The 15,518-nt window shown below is 53.1% G+C and overlaps 1 protein-coding gene across 2 annotated transcripts in view; it reads left to right on the forward strand.

Moving 5' to 3' along the window:
* Positions 1-10,540: 10,540 nt before the first annotated feature.
* Positions 10,541-15,518, forward strand: part of LOXHD1 (lipoxygenase homology PLAT domains 1) — a 148,561-nt gene continuing 143,583 nt past the window's right edge. For both annotated transcript variants that reach the window (XM_075532983.1, XM_075532984.1), the window contains exon 1: positions 10,541-10,667. In XM_075532983.1, the coding sequence (XP_075389098.1) occupies positions 10,541-10,667 (127 nt within the window). The remainder of the gene's footprint in view (positions 10,668-15,518) is intronic.

A 15,518-nucleotide genomic window follows, 5' to 3' on the forward strand; every position in this document is an offset into this window, starting at 1 on the left:
ACCAAAAGCTTCTTAAGAGCGTCTCTAGTGTGGTGGTGGAGGGTGACCAGCCTAGAGCACCGGGACCCCACTTCCTGAGACGGGTCCAGGTGGTCTGGACAGAGCATTTCCCAGAAGTTCCAGATGGTTCCAATATGCAGCCAAGGTGGAGCAGCTCTCCACCTAGAGGGTCCGTCAGTCACTTGGAGTTCTCACTGATTCAGGGGCTTCTGATCCCAGAAGCTCTGTGAGTCTGGGGTAAAACAACAACAAAATTCATGACCTTCAAGACAGTTCTGACTCATGTGACCCTCTAAGACAGAGTAGATCTGCCCCTTATGTTGGGGAAATGTGTTTCCAAGGCCATAAGTCTTTAAGGGAGTAGAAAGCCTCACCTTTCTCCCAGAGACCAACTGGTGGGTTCGAATAGCTGACCTTTAGGCTACAGCCCAGCGTGAAACCCACCACACCACCTGGTTGGAGCCTCCTTAATGAGTTTCTAAGCGATGCTGCTACTGCTGCCGCCTCAGAGACTACATATTGGGACCACAGGGCCAGCTGACTACATAACTAGTTTAGCCTTATTACACTACATCTTTCGTTTTTACTTTTTCTTTCTTGGAATGGGGTTGGGACTTCCATAAACCTGATTCGGGTGTCAGGGACGTTGAGAAACTAGAGTGGAGGCCTTGTCTGACGTCCTCTGGCTGCACAAGGTGGGAGGAGAATGCAATTTGACGCCAGCCCAAGGCCTTGTCTATGACGAGGAGGCCAGACGCGTTCTTACCCTCTAACCATCTTCACCCCTTCTCCAACACCAATCACCCCCCCCCCCGACTCTACTGTGTTGGGTGGGCTAATTTGGGACAGTGGTTTCACAGACCATACTCAATGATGATAAGGAAGGAAAGTTAACAGTTAACAGCAAATGAGGATCAGACAACATTAAGGATACAGTTCTTTAGTCTGGATTGATGCTTCTCAGTCATGGCTGCAGGCACACTCCTCTGCAGGTCCTCCGCCTCTCAGGCCCTTAGCTGCTGCTCACAAGCAAGTACTGCAAAGCTCTTTTAGCTCTGATGAAGGCCCACAGGGCACCCCACTCTGCTTGCTTGCAGTTTTACACATTCTGTGGGTGGAGCAGTCTCATGGTTTTGGTGTAAGGTCCATTTCTTCCTTGATGACCGTGAAATTCTCTGTTCCTCCTTCTGAGACGGTTCACTCGATACCCAGGGGAATGTCGAAATGGACCAATCCCCTGAACTGGAGTCCTCTTCGCCTCATTTTCATGATTCTCACTAGTCATTAGGTAAGAGTTACCAAGACCACAGCTAGAAGAGCCAGACCAAGTAATTTCACTTCACGGAAGACTTCTTAAAGGTACCAAGACATCACAACACGATGATACATTTGAAAAACCATGTTACACAGGTTTCCTCTCCCAGGATTAAGAAAAGGCTCAGGGTGTGTCTGCATGAGAACTTCACCACGTCTGAGATTGGGGTGGCCTTTTTGAAGGGACCTCAGGCTGGTGTCTCCAGCACTTTGGAGCCAGCTTGTGGTCGGGTGAGGGTCACTTGGTGATGGGTGTTGAGCCAGGATCTGTGAGTGGTCTAGACGGGGCTGCTCTGTACTGTGTGGATCAAAGTTCCTGGCCATGAACTGAAAGCCCAGCCTTCTGGTTGGGGGCCCAGCCCATCACACCCATGGAAAGCAGACAGGGGAGGAAGAAGCCCACTGACACAGGGGTTGGGGCGCACATTCTGTTTCCCTATGCCTTTCTTTTCCTCTCTACCTTTCTGTGGAAAAGGCCGCAGTCCGGCTCTGCTGGCGAAGCTAGTGCTTGGCTCCTGCCCCAGTCTCTTTTCCCTCTGAAGACGGGGCTTTCTGCAGCACAGGTCCCCGCCCCCCTATGTAAGAGCTTGCCTCAGGACTCACTCTGATTTTCAGATTTCCCCTGAAGTCTGCAAGAACTCATGAACATTATTCTTTCCTTTAAACGTTTTATTGTGATCTGGGTGTAAGTTGACAGAGCAGTTGAGTTCTCCACTTAGTGAGTCAGACTCGTTTTATTTCATGCCACGGATATCTCAGGAGTCCCAGAGGCATGGTGGGTTACACGTTGCGCTGATAACCGGCAGTTCGAAACCACCAGCCCCTCAGAGGGAGAAAAGAGAGGCTCTCCACCCCTAGAGAGTTACAGTCTTAGAAACTCACAAGACAGTTCGACCCTGTCCTATAGGGTTGCTATCGGTCAGAATCGAGTCAAGGACAGTGAGTGTTATCTTGATGCCTTATTAAAGGGAAACATATCTTGTCACTAGTTGATTCACCCAGGTAAAGGCACACCTCACTTCCCAGGTAGCCGATGACTCAGCTGGAAGAAACAGCAGTTCGAGTTCCTAAAAGAGAAACGATACAGTTCTGCATCCAAGCCCAGGTATTTTTCTAACGGGATATATTTTCATTCGATCCCAGTGAACTTTGGACTGGATTCTAATGATCCACAAAGCAGACTAGACTGCTAAGAGGTGCCTCATACCACAAGAAGTGGCTGTTAATAACCCGCTAGCTTCTCCGCCAGTTGCCCTGCATGCAGTTCGTTCCAATTCCTGGCAGCCCGTGAAAGACTGGCTTCTCAGAAGGAGATCCCCAGGCCTTTCTTCCGTGAGCCACCTCTGGGTGGACTCAAACCTTGAACCCGTCCGTGGTCAGCTGAGTGCATTCACCCTTTTGCGGCACCAGGGCCTGATGTCATAAACAGGACAACCTTGGACAGCTCAGAGAAGGCCGGCTGTCCCAAGATTTGTCCCTGTCAGTGGGGCCTTGGAGATGAGCAGGACGCAGAGGGACTCCATGCGACGGGCTGCACGCAGGAAGCGCCCTGCCAGGACCGTCCACCTCGGAGACGCAGGCTGGGTCTTGAACCGCCAGCCTTTTGGTTGCAGCAGACTGTGGAATCGCTGAGTCACCAGGGCTCCCGTGTCATCAGGAAGTAGGAGGCGAGTGGCCCTCTGGTCCGTAATGATACCGAGCAGCAGAGTGTTCAGCTCCATTCGCTCTGCACTGCCCACGACCAAAGTCTAAACCATAGGCGCCCCATTCATTTGACCTACTGCCCCCTCCACCCCCACATCTTCCAGAACAAAAAAAAACAAAACTCCCCGCCCTGCTTGGTGATGAAACACGACTGCACTGCAGCAAAAGGGCAGGCTCTGCCTTTGCACCTCCCGGAATAATTCTGGTGTTGCTCCCCAGGGGTGGCATCATCCACCTTAGGAACAGTGGAGAATCCTTTCCCTCCAGAGGCACTGAAAGCCCACCGGGAGAGTCTTGGTGCGTGGAAGTCCAGCCCTTGGCCACACTGACACCGGTGGGCAGGGGCACAGAATGGCACACCATCTGACACGGCAAGAACCGGAAGAGGGTGTGCAGCCTTCGCAGTGCAGGTTCTTCCTCAGGAAGGAGCCCTGGTGATGGAATGGTTACATGTTGGGCTGCTCACCTCAAGGCCAGCAGTTCAAAGCCGCCAGCTGCTCTGCGGGAGAAAGGAGAGGCTGTCTACTCTCCTACAGGGTGACAGTCTTAGAAACCCACGGGGCAGGTCTAGCCTGTCCTGTAGGGTTGTATGAGCTGGAGTCCATGCCACAGCTTGAGTTTGTGGGTGATCCTCTCCTGTGCTTCCACCTCACCCCCCTTTGCCATGGGGGAAGCCCCTTCTGAGCCAGTCTTACAGGGAGCTTCCTGTGTGTGTGCATGGAGTGGGGGGGAGGGCGGCCTCCATCTGCCCCAGGGCTCCCATCTGCTGTGTTCTTGGTCATGTGGGTGGGCAATGACTCAGGTCTGGGCTCACTTGTGAATCCAAGAGGAACTTCTGAATTTCTCCGGGACGACCGTACTTTGCTTTAGCTTCACTGAGCCACTGTGAGGCTAGGACTCGGGGCTTCCCAGATTCACCGAGGCTCAGAGAGGGCGCAGTGGAGTTCTGGGTACAGGTGGAAACTCCAGGGCTGGGTGCCCCGACTTCCACAGGGTGAGAGGGATGGAGGGCCATGGGGCGGGGACCAGTGACCTGCTCTCTCTCCCTGGAAGCTTCTGCTTTCTCTGCGAGGTTGTCAGATCTGAAGGCAGGCTCAGAGCTCATGCCCACCCAGTGCCTGTGTGGAGGGTCTTCGTCAATATCCAGTCCTCTCCAGGCACCCATGCCCAGAGCCTGGTGGGCTGCCTGGAGGAGGTGGGGGTGGAGGTGTGCTCCTCCCTGGAAACCAGTCCCCCTCCTGGCTCTGCACACCTGCATCTCTAGAAGCATCTCTGGCTAGGTCCAGAAGCATGTCAAAGGCAGCTGGCCACCAATGACAACAATAGTACTATCATTTCATTGCCAGTCTCTGAATGTATTTCAAATAGCGTTACATTACACAAACGGAAAGCAAAAAAATCATGCTCCAAGCATCAGGTCAGAGCTTGTCTGCCCCACGAAATGTAGAGAAGATGCTGTGAGCCCCAAACCTGCCTCCTTTGAAGGCCCGCCCCGCTCCTGTGATTTCTGCAAAGTCCCCCTGGCTTCGGATTCGGCCTTGGAGCATGTTCCCGTGGTGACTTTGTCTGCTCCCGGATAGATGACGCAGCCCTGGCTTTTAGTCTGCGCCACAGGGGAAGGTGAGAGCTGGTGGAGGTTTGGACCAGCAGTCCTGACCTGGCACTGGGCACAGGAAGCACGTCCCTGGAGCGGAGACCAAGCACTGAGCCGAGGGACTCAGACGGCCGAGTGGTGGCAGGGGAGGCCACCAGAGGCCGGAGCAGAGGGGAGGAGGTGGGCTTTGTGAACAGTTTTGATCTTTATCCCAAGAAAATCAGGGAGTCCTCAAAGGTTCTGCGGGAGGACAAGGGCCTGAACGGATTGCCATTTAAGAAACTCCCTCTGGGTGCAACGTGGAGTTGGCATTGGCTGGCGACCAGGGTAGAGGGAGGAGCCTCGGTGGTATACAAGGCTAGGTGCCCTGCTGCTATCTGAACGGTTGCCAACAACCCACCCAGTGGCTCGCTCGGAAGGAGAAAGGCCTGCTGGCTGGCTTCTCTAAGCTTCTCTACACCAAACCCAGCCCCTTGGCTTTGGTCGATTCCAACTCCTAGAGCCCCTATAGGCCCTATGAAGGCTGCAGCCCAGAGACCCCTACGGGGCTGTTCTGCTAGGTCACGTGGGGCTCTGCAAGTCTGAAGGGACTTGAAGGATCCAACCACAGCAGTGTCGCTGAAGAGACTGGCAGGAGGCAACTGGTGGCAGTGGGATGGAGCTGAGAGAATCGAGTCGAGAGCTCCCAGAAAGTACATGGAATGACAGACAAATCAACAATGGTAGATCCCTAGTGGCACAGTGGTTTAAGTGCTGGGCTGTGTGTAAGTCCGGGTTGACTAGAGACACAAATCCAGGGACATTCATAGACACTCATTATGGGTGTAATAGAGAACTGTATATCAAAGAGTCATTGGATATTGAGAAAACATCCCAGCCCAGTCCAGAGCAAGCCCATAGTCTGATATTAGCCCAGATGTCTGATACTAGTTCATAAATTCTTCTTCAGACTCACGCAACACATGCAATGATGTAGAATGCAGAAAGATCACAGGCCAGTGGGTGGAGAGTCTTGTGGATCCAGTGGTAGTGGAAGCATCTCAGCGCTGGCATGGGTCTCCATGGGCCTCCTCTGGCTCCAGGGCTCAATCAGCATAGCTCCATCTGGCTTTGTCATCAGAAATGTCTTAAGAGAGAGAGAGAGAGAGAGAGAGAGAGAGAGAGAGAATCTGGCCTCCAGTGAGCTCTTTATCTCTGCAGTGCCTCCAAATGAGGTCATCAAGCTGTCATCTGATTGACAGGCTAGACCCCACCCCTTCACTCTTAATAGTCTCAAGTTGACACCAGATTATGTAACTACCACAGGCTGTTAACTCTAAGGTCAGCAGTTCGAAACCACCCCTCCCCGGTCTGCTGGAGACGGATGAGGCATTTACCAGGAAACTCAGAGGCACAGTTCTACGCTGTCCTGCAGGGATGCTTTGAGTTGGCATCCGTTTAGTGGCAGTGAGGTTTTTTGGAGAGGTGCAATAGGTATGGGGACGGTGTTGCAAAGGGAGGTGTCCAGGGGGACACTTTCTTGGCAGACACACAGATATAAGACACAGTTTTGTCCCCAGGATGGGATTGATTGATAGAGGAGAAAGAAATACAAAGTGTAATAAAACATACAATGGAAAGTTTCCACCCAGTCTCTGAACGACAATGGACACTGCTTCCCAAGGGGGGCGCTAGACCACGTCCAGAACCATCAGACAAATGTACCGAAACCCCCTGGAAATGTGTTCGGAAACATCTCAATGTATTGGAAAACACCCTAATGAACATTTTATTATTGTTTTTCTCTGAACACACCCTCATTGCCAAATGAGCTTTCCTCACTAATTTCCCAGTAATTGATCTCATGGCTTCCTAAAGAATCTAAATGTGTAGCTAGCAGGCATGCCATCACAGATGCGGCCAGCAGAGGGGGCACGTCACCCGTCGTTGAGTCCAGTTCCTCTCCCAGACTTGGCCAGGACTCGGAATGGGGGAGCAGGAGAAGCTGGTCTTTCTGGGTGACTTGGGGGACGAGAGAGGCTTCTCCTCATGGGGAGCCGGGGTGGCTCTGGGCAGGAACAAAGCGGTCCTCAGACTTCATGGAAAGGACATGGGTGCTGACTGCCTCCCTTCTGTACTCTTTTCCTCTCTCTCCTGGAGCTGAACTTTCCCCTGGAGAGTTGCTCCTTTGGGGCAGAGCCCACGGCCCACACCTCTAGAAGGTTCGTTCAGCACATCCTCAGGCCATGCACGAGACTTACCTGGGAGCTTTGAAAAATCCCAGTGCCCTGGTCACACCCCCGTTCAAACCAGTCAGACTGTCCCAGGGGTCAGTCACCCAGGCATCCTGTTTGAAAACCCTCTAGGTCAACGTTTCTCAGAGTGGGTGCTACAGCCCGCTGGGGGCCACGGGAACCATCCAGAGGGGCTGCGAAGGCAGAGACCTACACTTTACCCTGGATTATGGCCTGTAGTACTTACGTTGTGAATGGCCGGGGGGCCGCTGACGTACTTTTCTGGTAGGCCCAATACGTGTGGGAATCTCTGCTAAGTGACTCTCCAAAGCGGGAGGAAGATGAGGCTTTCTGCTCCCATGAAGATTGACAGCCTGGGAAAGCCTGACAGGCAACTCCCTCATTTGAGTTTGCAACCGAGACTCGAGTTGGTGTGTTGTGGCGGTCACTGGCTGGTGACCTGGTCTGCCTGCACCCTCTGTCCAGCATGCCAGAGCGCCAGAGCCACCTGAGAACCGCTCTGCCATCTCAGGCAGTGTGTGGTGTCCCTGTAGGCCTCTGTGTCTTTTTGTCATTATGACCCATGGGTCATCGGACTGCCCCTGCAGCTGCATGGGACCAGCCTAGTGCTTGTTTTCCAAGACGATCTTTCACGTGGTGAGGGCAGTTCCTTCAGCCAAATGTGGCCTCTATTCAGTCCCATGGCTTCCCTGGTGAACTCAGGGCCTTATTTTCAAGGTTAATTTATAGATCTGCCTATAACATATGTGTTCTTTGTTATTGTTGTTGTTCATCCATCCATATGCTGAACAAAGGCTGGCTCCCTGTAGCCCAAGGAGAGGGTGGCAATGAAGAAGGTGGACATGCCCCCTGTGTTAGTTAGGTTTTGTGCTGTGTTATTTCGGATAGACTCAAGAAACAGATCCAGGGAGACCCATGGGTGAACAAGAACACTTCATAGACAAGAGCAATCAAATATAGAGAAAACACCCTAACCCAATCCAGATCAAGTTCATCAGTCCAATATTAGCCCATATGTCTGACACCAATCCATAAATTCCTCTTCAGACTCACGAAACACATGCAATGACACCGAATGCAGGAAGATCACAGGTCAGTGAGTGGGAAGTCTTGTGGATCCAGTGGCGGTATAAGCATCTCGGCTCTGGCAGGGGTCTCCACATGGCTTCTTCAGCTCTGAGGCTCTGGCTGCCATCAGGCTGTCTCCGTGTGGCTTGTCCCCTGCAATGTGTCCCAGGGAGTGAGCTGAGAGAGAATGTACTTCTGTCTCCAAAGAGAAATACAGGAGTTCCCAGAATCCCCAGGAGAAGGTCATGCCCACACAGAGGCCTCATTGGCTATGACCTGATTGACAGGCTAGACTTCACCCCTTCACTCTTAATCCTCTCAGGTTGACAAACGATTACACAGGCTCCACATGTGTCAACTTGGCTGCACCTGTAGGAAGATGCAGTTAGTTTAACCCCTCAATCAGGTTGCAGCATGAGGGTGGGCTCCTTGGGGTGTGGCCTCTGTGATTCCCATGAGAGATGCTGCGGAGAACTGGCTTCCCTCTCGCTTTCCTGCTGGCCCCATTCCTTGTCTGGCTTCCTGGGTCTTGGGCTGGTGGCCACCATGTGTGGCCTGCTGACCCTTGGGCTTTGTTGGTGGCCCGTCAAGTTACGAGCCTTGGATCGACTTGATTGTCTCCCCGGCCTGTGTTCTTCCTGCCCCCTGTTACATCTCCCTGGTTCCTCAGTTGGCAGTTTCGTGAGCCGGGAAGGGTCTCCAGCTAGCATTGATCTGTGGACTCGAGTTGGATGGGGCTTACTGGCACTGGGCCTGAGTGGGCTGCTTTCTCGATACCCACTTCTTTCTTGAGCCCAAACCCTTTCTTACACTTCTACAAGTGTCCTGCTTTTCTTTCACTAGGAAAGCCAGCGAACCCAACCCCGAAATCACTCACTCCCTCCCTCCCTCCCTCACTCCCTCACTCCCTCCCTCACTCACTCACTCACTCATGAGCTTATGGCTGGGATTTCAGCCAGGAAACAACAACAAAACAAACCCCACCTGCTGCTACTGCCTTGATTCTGATTTGTAACCACCCAGCTGAAGGTTCATACGGGAGCAGACAGCCTCATCGTTCTCTGAGGAAGTTGCTGGTGGGTTTGAATAGCTGACCTTGAGTTTAACCACCAAATGTTCACCCAACAGCACTGCCAAGGATACTGGCCCGCACAACACAGTCATCCCAGGAAAGTCGGGGAACCAACTCAGTCATGGGCCCTCCTCTGGGTGGGCGCCGTGGAGGGAAGGAGTACGCAGGATTCCGGAAAGAGGGCTTCTGGCACCACCTGAAATTGTAGCAAGGCACCTGAATTTAGAAGCCATGGGCGTCTATGAAGCTTTGACCATTTCCAGAAGCTTCTATTTTCTGAGCACTTTCTCTAAGCCCTGGGAGGAGGCAGGGTCAGCACCCCCACTTATGGAAGGGAAGGGGCAGCCTCCTTCCAGCCCACATGGCTAGGAGGGGGCGCTGTGGGGAAGGGTAGAGGGGTGCGGGTAGAGGGGCCGCTGTTTCTGGCATGCCAGGTCCTCACAGATGTCCCATAGCCCCAGCTGCAAGAAATCCTAACAAAAGCTTAATGAGACGCCTTCATCAAGTCTTATAGCGGCAAGAAGAGGCACTTTAAAGCCACAGAGAATCTGTCTCCGCTGATTGGGGGTGGGAGGGCCCCTGGGCCCGGAGTTCTAAGCCAGGAATCCAGGCTGTGGGGGAGGGATGGGGCACAGGAATTAGAGTCTGGGGTGGGTTCTGAGGGGCCTTTAACCTGTCATTCAACAGCGTGGAGAGCAATCGGGGAAACTGAGGGCTCCTGTGCAAACAGGCGCTGGCCACTCTCCCTGGGTGGTCAGGTCCTAGTGGGCTCCTCTGGGGTCCTTGGTCTCAGCTGGGGTGGGCCGTTCAGGGCTCTGTGCTGGTGGGTGTGTGAAGAAGTCTTGTTGGAGATGAGGTGGACCCAGAAAGACGGGGTGGGGGGGAGAGAGAGAGAGAGAGAGAGAGAGAGAGAGAGAGAGAGAGAGAGAGAGAGAGAGAGAGAGAGAGAATGAACTCCAAGAACCTTCCCTGCTCCGTAAGACGATCAGGGGTCATGAATAATAGAGGGCAGACCAGGCTCAGAGCTTGGCCCAGTCACCCCGTCCTCCTCAGGAGGCCCTGGGCCCTGACCCTTGTGGACAGCCTGGCCTGGGCGAGCTGAGATGCTGGAGAGGCCCTCCCCTGGGTGGCCTCCCTGCTGGGAGGCCAGGGAAACAGATGCCAGGGGCTTGATGTCACCTGATTCTGATGGACGGGGTGGAGTAAGGAGGCCAGCCTGCCCTCAGCCCCCATGAATAAGTGATGGACCCCAAGGAGAAGGTTCCCCCCCCCCCCCGCCCCCTGCAACCACCCGGCGGGCAGGGGCAGAGGAGGCAGCGGCTATCTTAGGGTGGCAGAGGAAGGGAGAGGGCAGAAAGGCCGAGAAGAAAGCTTGGCTTTCTCCTCGGCGGGGCTCAGGGGCCAGTGGGGAGGGAGGGGCCAGCAGCCACAGCGTGGGCAGCAGGATCCAGGAAAGACAGGCTCTTGGTTCCCCAGACCCGGGCTTCAGCTGCGCGGGGCTCGGGGCCCAGGGAGGCTGGAGGAAGCAGGCAGCGAGCCAGGACCACCGGGAAGATGATGCCCCAGAAGAAAAAGAGGAAGAAAGACATAGACTTCCTGGCCCTGTACGAGCAGGAGGTGCTGAACTACGCCTCGGACGAGGACAACGAGGAGCTGGAACATGAGTACTACAAGGCCAAAGGTTCGAGGGCCCCCGCCCCGGGACGCCACAGGCCAGGCGGGACCCTGCCCCTTGCTCAGGTGGGGGAGTGGAGGGGGGAAATTTCAGGGCTCCCACCGAACTCCTTCTCCCTCCATGACCTACTTTTATCCGGCTTCATCCCTTGGGGTGCAGAGTATGCTGAGGGGGGATAGCCCCTCTTCCGAGTGGGAGACCCGGGTTCAATCCCCAGTCCAGACACTTCGTGGACCAGCTGCCACCATCACGTGCAAAACCACCACCTGCCTGCCAGCGGAGGCATGCGGGCTCCCAGGGTGCTGGTCTCATCATTCTCGCTTGGAGTGGCTGGGGGGTTCGAACCGCTCACCTTCCCGTCAGCAGCCCAGCGCAGGGTACCCCTCTGCCACCTGGCTCCCTGATAAGCTATATCGTTCGTTCTTTTTGATTTCCTTTCTTCAAGCGTTGGGTGCCATTACATTTTACAAACACACCCTGGTTTAGGTAACCATTCTGTGTGGATGGGCATGTGGGCTCTTTCCGGGTTTTAGCCGTTTTGAAAAGAAAAGCTGCGTACAGGTGGCGGGCACATCTGTTGATGGCTGTGTGCACCACATTCTCTTCGATTTCCAGTGAGAGGGAGGACGGCTGGGTCTGAGGCCTTGCGTATCTTTTTTATTAAATTGTTTTATGGGGGGCTCTTACAGGCCTTATAACAACCCAGACACCCACTGTGACCCACGGGCCTTGAGCTTTAGCACAGACCACAGAGAGTTTTCTGACATTCTATTTTTCCTAAATCTTTCTATTGAGCTAGACTCAACATAGCACCCGATTCAATATCATCGCGACCACATCAAGGCTAGGCGGACAACCATCACCCTGATCGACTTGAGAACACGTTCTTCCTTCTTGTGGCCGTGGCTGTAGACGCCTCAGTCCCCCCACCTCCCCTTCCGTGCCCCCTGGGAGTATTACTCCAGTTGCTCTCTTCCTAGATCCACCCGTCCCGACTTTCCCTATACGGAAAAAGCTGACGAAAGAAAGACAAAAACGGAAGCAGCAACAGAGTCCTTGTAAACGTCCTAAGCAACGTGTGGGCGCACTCTCAGATCGCACTGTCGTCACGCAGTGCCGACCCGCAGGGACCCTGCAGGACAGATCTGACACGGCCGCTGTCTACACGAGTAGGAAAGCCCACCTTTCTCCCCAGGAGCCGCTGGTGGTTTGGAACCGCGTACCTTGTGGATGTCAGCCCAAGTCGCTGTAACCACTTGATACTACTCTTGGTGTGTTTTCCCTCCTCTATATGTTATTGGTTTTGTTGTTTGAGACAAGATGCCACAAAATTACACCCAGTCGACAGTTTCTCCAAGGACAATTCGATGGCATGGATTACATTTCTTGCAGGAGCCGGCGTAGCGGGTGGCGTAGCGGGTTACACATTGGGCTCTGTGAACCACAAGGTCAGCAGTTCAAAACCACCAGTCACTTTGTGGATGAACGATGAGACTTTACTCCCATAAGGATTCCCAGGGAAGTTCTTCTGTCCTACAGGGTCCCCGTGAGTCCGAGTGAGCGAGCAAGATCAAGTTCTTCAAGTTGTGCACCATTCCTCATCTCATTGTTGGATGCGCTGTTGCCAGTGGGACCCCCGCCCTGTCGTTAGATTCTGTGAGGACAGTGCTGAAGGCAGAACTATTCTTACAAGTTAAGCAGAACCGTAGGCTGGTGTTAAGATGTCTCCAGGGAATCTCTGTGGTTTCAGACAGTCTCAGGACAGTAGGTTCAGGGCTTCTTCCACCTTCCATGGCCCCACAAAGTCTAGAGTCCATGAGATGCGGTCGATGTTTTGATATTAGCTATTGGAGTGGACTGGCTGGTGAGACCTTGCGATTTTGTTGAGCATGTCCCTGGTGCACAACAAGGCTGAGAACTTCACCAGATTTCATTGGCCATTCGGCTATCCCCTTTTATGATCTGCCTATTCAAGTCTTTTGTCTATTTTCCAATGGTATTGAAGGAGAATTTATTGACAGCAATAAATTGACAGCAGGTCCTGTTGGATGAGTGTTGACAAAGGCACTCCCAGATGTGCATTAGCACTGTGTATTTGTACTGATTCCCTCTGATGAGCAAGACTGCCTCCTACTCCTGTGAGCATTCAGAGAGGGGGTGACGTGGAGAGGGGGTGGCTGTGATGAGGGGAAGGAGAAGGGCCAGACGAGAGGTCTGGGTCCCCCACCACTGCTCGCTAGCTGTCCCTGTTCTTGAGCTCCGGAGAAGCGAGTCATAGTGAGCGAACTCACTGCCATGTTGATCCCGGCTCCCAGCGGCCCTGTAGCACAGAGCAGAACTGCCCCCGTCAGCCCGTGTGGACACAGGGAGCCTCCTCTCTGCCCTGCAGAGCGACTGGTGGGTTGGAACTGCCGACATTACGGTTAGCAGCTCCGCGCTTAGCCCGCTGTGCCACCAGGGCTCCTTAGGGGGAACCATGCACACCCTCTCTCTTCATATGTTTAACTCCCAGTCCATTCCCCTCACTCCCACTCCCCACCCGCTCCTGGGGCCACTGTTCTACACTCACGTGAGTGTATGTCGTATTCTGCTTCGTGCTTTTTTCAAGCGACGTCATGCGTCTGAGGCTGCTCAGCTGTTTCTTCCACTTTCTCGGTGAGCAGCCTCCTGCTCTGAGGCTCCACCGCCACTGGCCTCTTGTGGGTGGGCGTTTGGGGTTTCCGTTTAGGGCTGCTTCAAGTCAAGCTGTCATGCATGTTCACGCGCCGGGCCGATGGGTTGTCTTTTTTCTTGGATCAATGCTGAGAGTGGAGTTTCTGGGTCTCTTGTCTCTTAAAACTTTTTATCGTGAGTTTAGATGGGGGCTTACATTTATTTCGTGGGCACAAGACGGGGCTTTCTACTCCTCAGAGACCCACCCGGGGGCGGGGGGTGGTGCTGCTTTGTCTTCTAGGGTCAGCCCAAGTGTTGTCAACTCAGACAGCAGTGAGTCCGGTCGAGTTTGGTTGCGTTGATTTCAACTCATCATTTTTGTATCAATCAACGATTTAAACAATGCATCAGACCTCCCACTAGGGCCCCCCCCATGCACCCCCTCCTTGTTCTCCCTCGAAGGAGTATTATCTCCCCTTCACCCTGGTTCACAGGTGATTTGCATACCAGGGATGTCACGCTGGGTAACACACTGGCCAGGCACGAGCTCTCTGTGGGAACGATCCATTCCAAATACTGTCTCCTGGTCTGCGGATCACCTCCCCTGTCTGCCCGACGGTATGCGGTTCGTGGTGGTCCAGTTTGCCAAGCTTGTCTTTTAGGGTGGATGCTTTCTGAGACTCCTTTTAAACCAGCTCTTGATCAACCAGGCTCTCCTTGCCCCCAAGCTAAGCACCCCTGGCATCTACCTCTCCCACCTTGTGCGGTGGCTCTTGATTTCTCTGGTCCTTCTCAGTGCACGCTTGATTTGAAAATAGTCTTGTGTGTGTGAGCTCCGGGCTCTGGAGCTGTGCTGCTCAGGGTGGGGCAGAGTGCAATGGGGGACCATCCTGGTGATTCCCAGCTTAAAGATGGGGCATCAGGTGGTGTAATTCCATGGAGAACGAAGGCTTTGGCCATCCCAAATGACAGAGCATGGAGTGACTAAGCTGGGTCATTTCTCTCCTGCACAGTGCCTCAATGGGGGCCTCTGTCAGAAGCAGATGCCATCGGAGGGTCCCTTTGCCCCAAATATCCGGTACCTGCATGTCCCAGGCCTTGGAGGACCAAATTAGGATGGAATCCATGTCTGAAAAGCTTCTGGGATACGTGAGAATGCGAGTCAGTCTAACGCAGTATCTGCCAGAGGAAGGAGTCGTTAGCTCCTGGGCGGAAATTGGCTTTTCACTGTAAATAATTGTAAAGAGGATGGTAGAAACCTCGGTGGTGTAGTGGCTATGTTTTGGGCTGCTAACTGCAAGGTCAGCAGTTCAGAACCAATAACCAGCCCCATGGGAGAAAGATAGGGCTTCCTACCTCCCTAAAGAGTTATAATCTTGGAAGGACACCAGCCTGTGTGATCATGAGGTGTCTCAGGGCAGAGGTAACACAAGCTCAAAAAGCACTCATCCACGTTGATATGAAGGGGACGGGATGTAGTGGAGACCCAAAGTCCACCAGCAAGACAATTGGACAGTCCCTCTTAGTAGGGCCTCATGGGGTGGAGGGTAAATCCAGGGGGGGGGGGGTGGCACTGAGGAATCGCATCACTGTCCTCCAGTTCTTCAAGATCCCCTCCCCTTGCTATTGTGGTCTGCATGTTATATACCTCATTGGTCGTGTTAGACCTGTGTGTGTTCATCTGTTCATTGAAGATCGCGCAGTGCAGATGACCCCTCCGAGACACTGACAGGAGTAACAGTTCACGGAGGGTGTGGGAAGGGGTTAGGAAGGGGGCGAGGGGAGTGGGTAGCACTGATAATTGAACTGTACGGGAAGGGATATATCCGAATGAGTAAGATATGTCAATAAAAATATTATTCAAGGAAAAAAAAGTTTGTAGAAAAGTTCCATGATCTTTTAATTAAAATTTCCACAGAATTTTGAAGCTCCCTCACATGTAAACAAAGTAATGCAGATGATTATGTTATATGTAAAATGTGCATGTGCTAGTAAGTAATTATGCAAATAAATTATTTTCTTTCTTTCTTTCTTTTTAAAGGAGTTACAATCTTGGAAACTCACAGGGACAGCTCTACCCTGCCCTATAGGGTTGCTATGAGTCAGCATCGACTCTATGAGTCTGGTTTTGGTTTATTATTTATGGTGTTCTTATGTGCCAGAGCTTTTGCATGCTAGCCCCCAGGGATGATGGTCTAGATTTTA

Source organism: Tenrec ecaudatus, chromosome 15 (genome assembly GCF_050624435.1).
Source record: "Tenrec ecaudatus isolate mTenEca1 chromosome 15, mTenEca1.hap1, whole genome shotgun sequence".
NCBI classification, from domain to species: domain Eukaryota; kingdom Metazoa; phylum Chordata; class Mammalia; order Afrosoricida; family Tenrecidae; genus Tenrec; species Tenrec ecaudatus.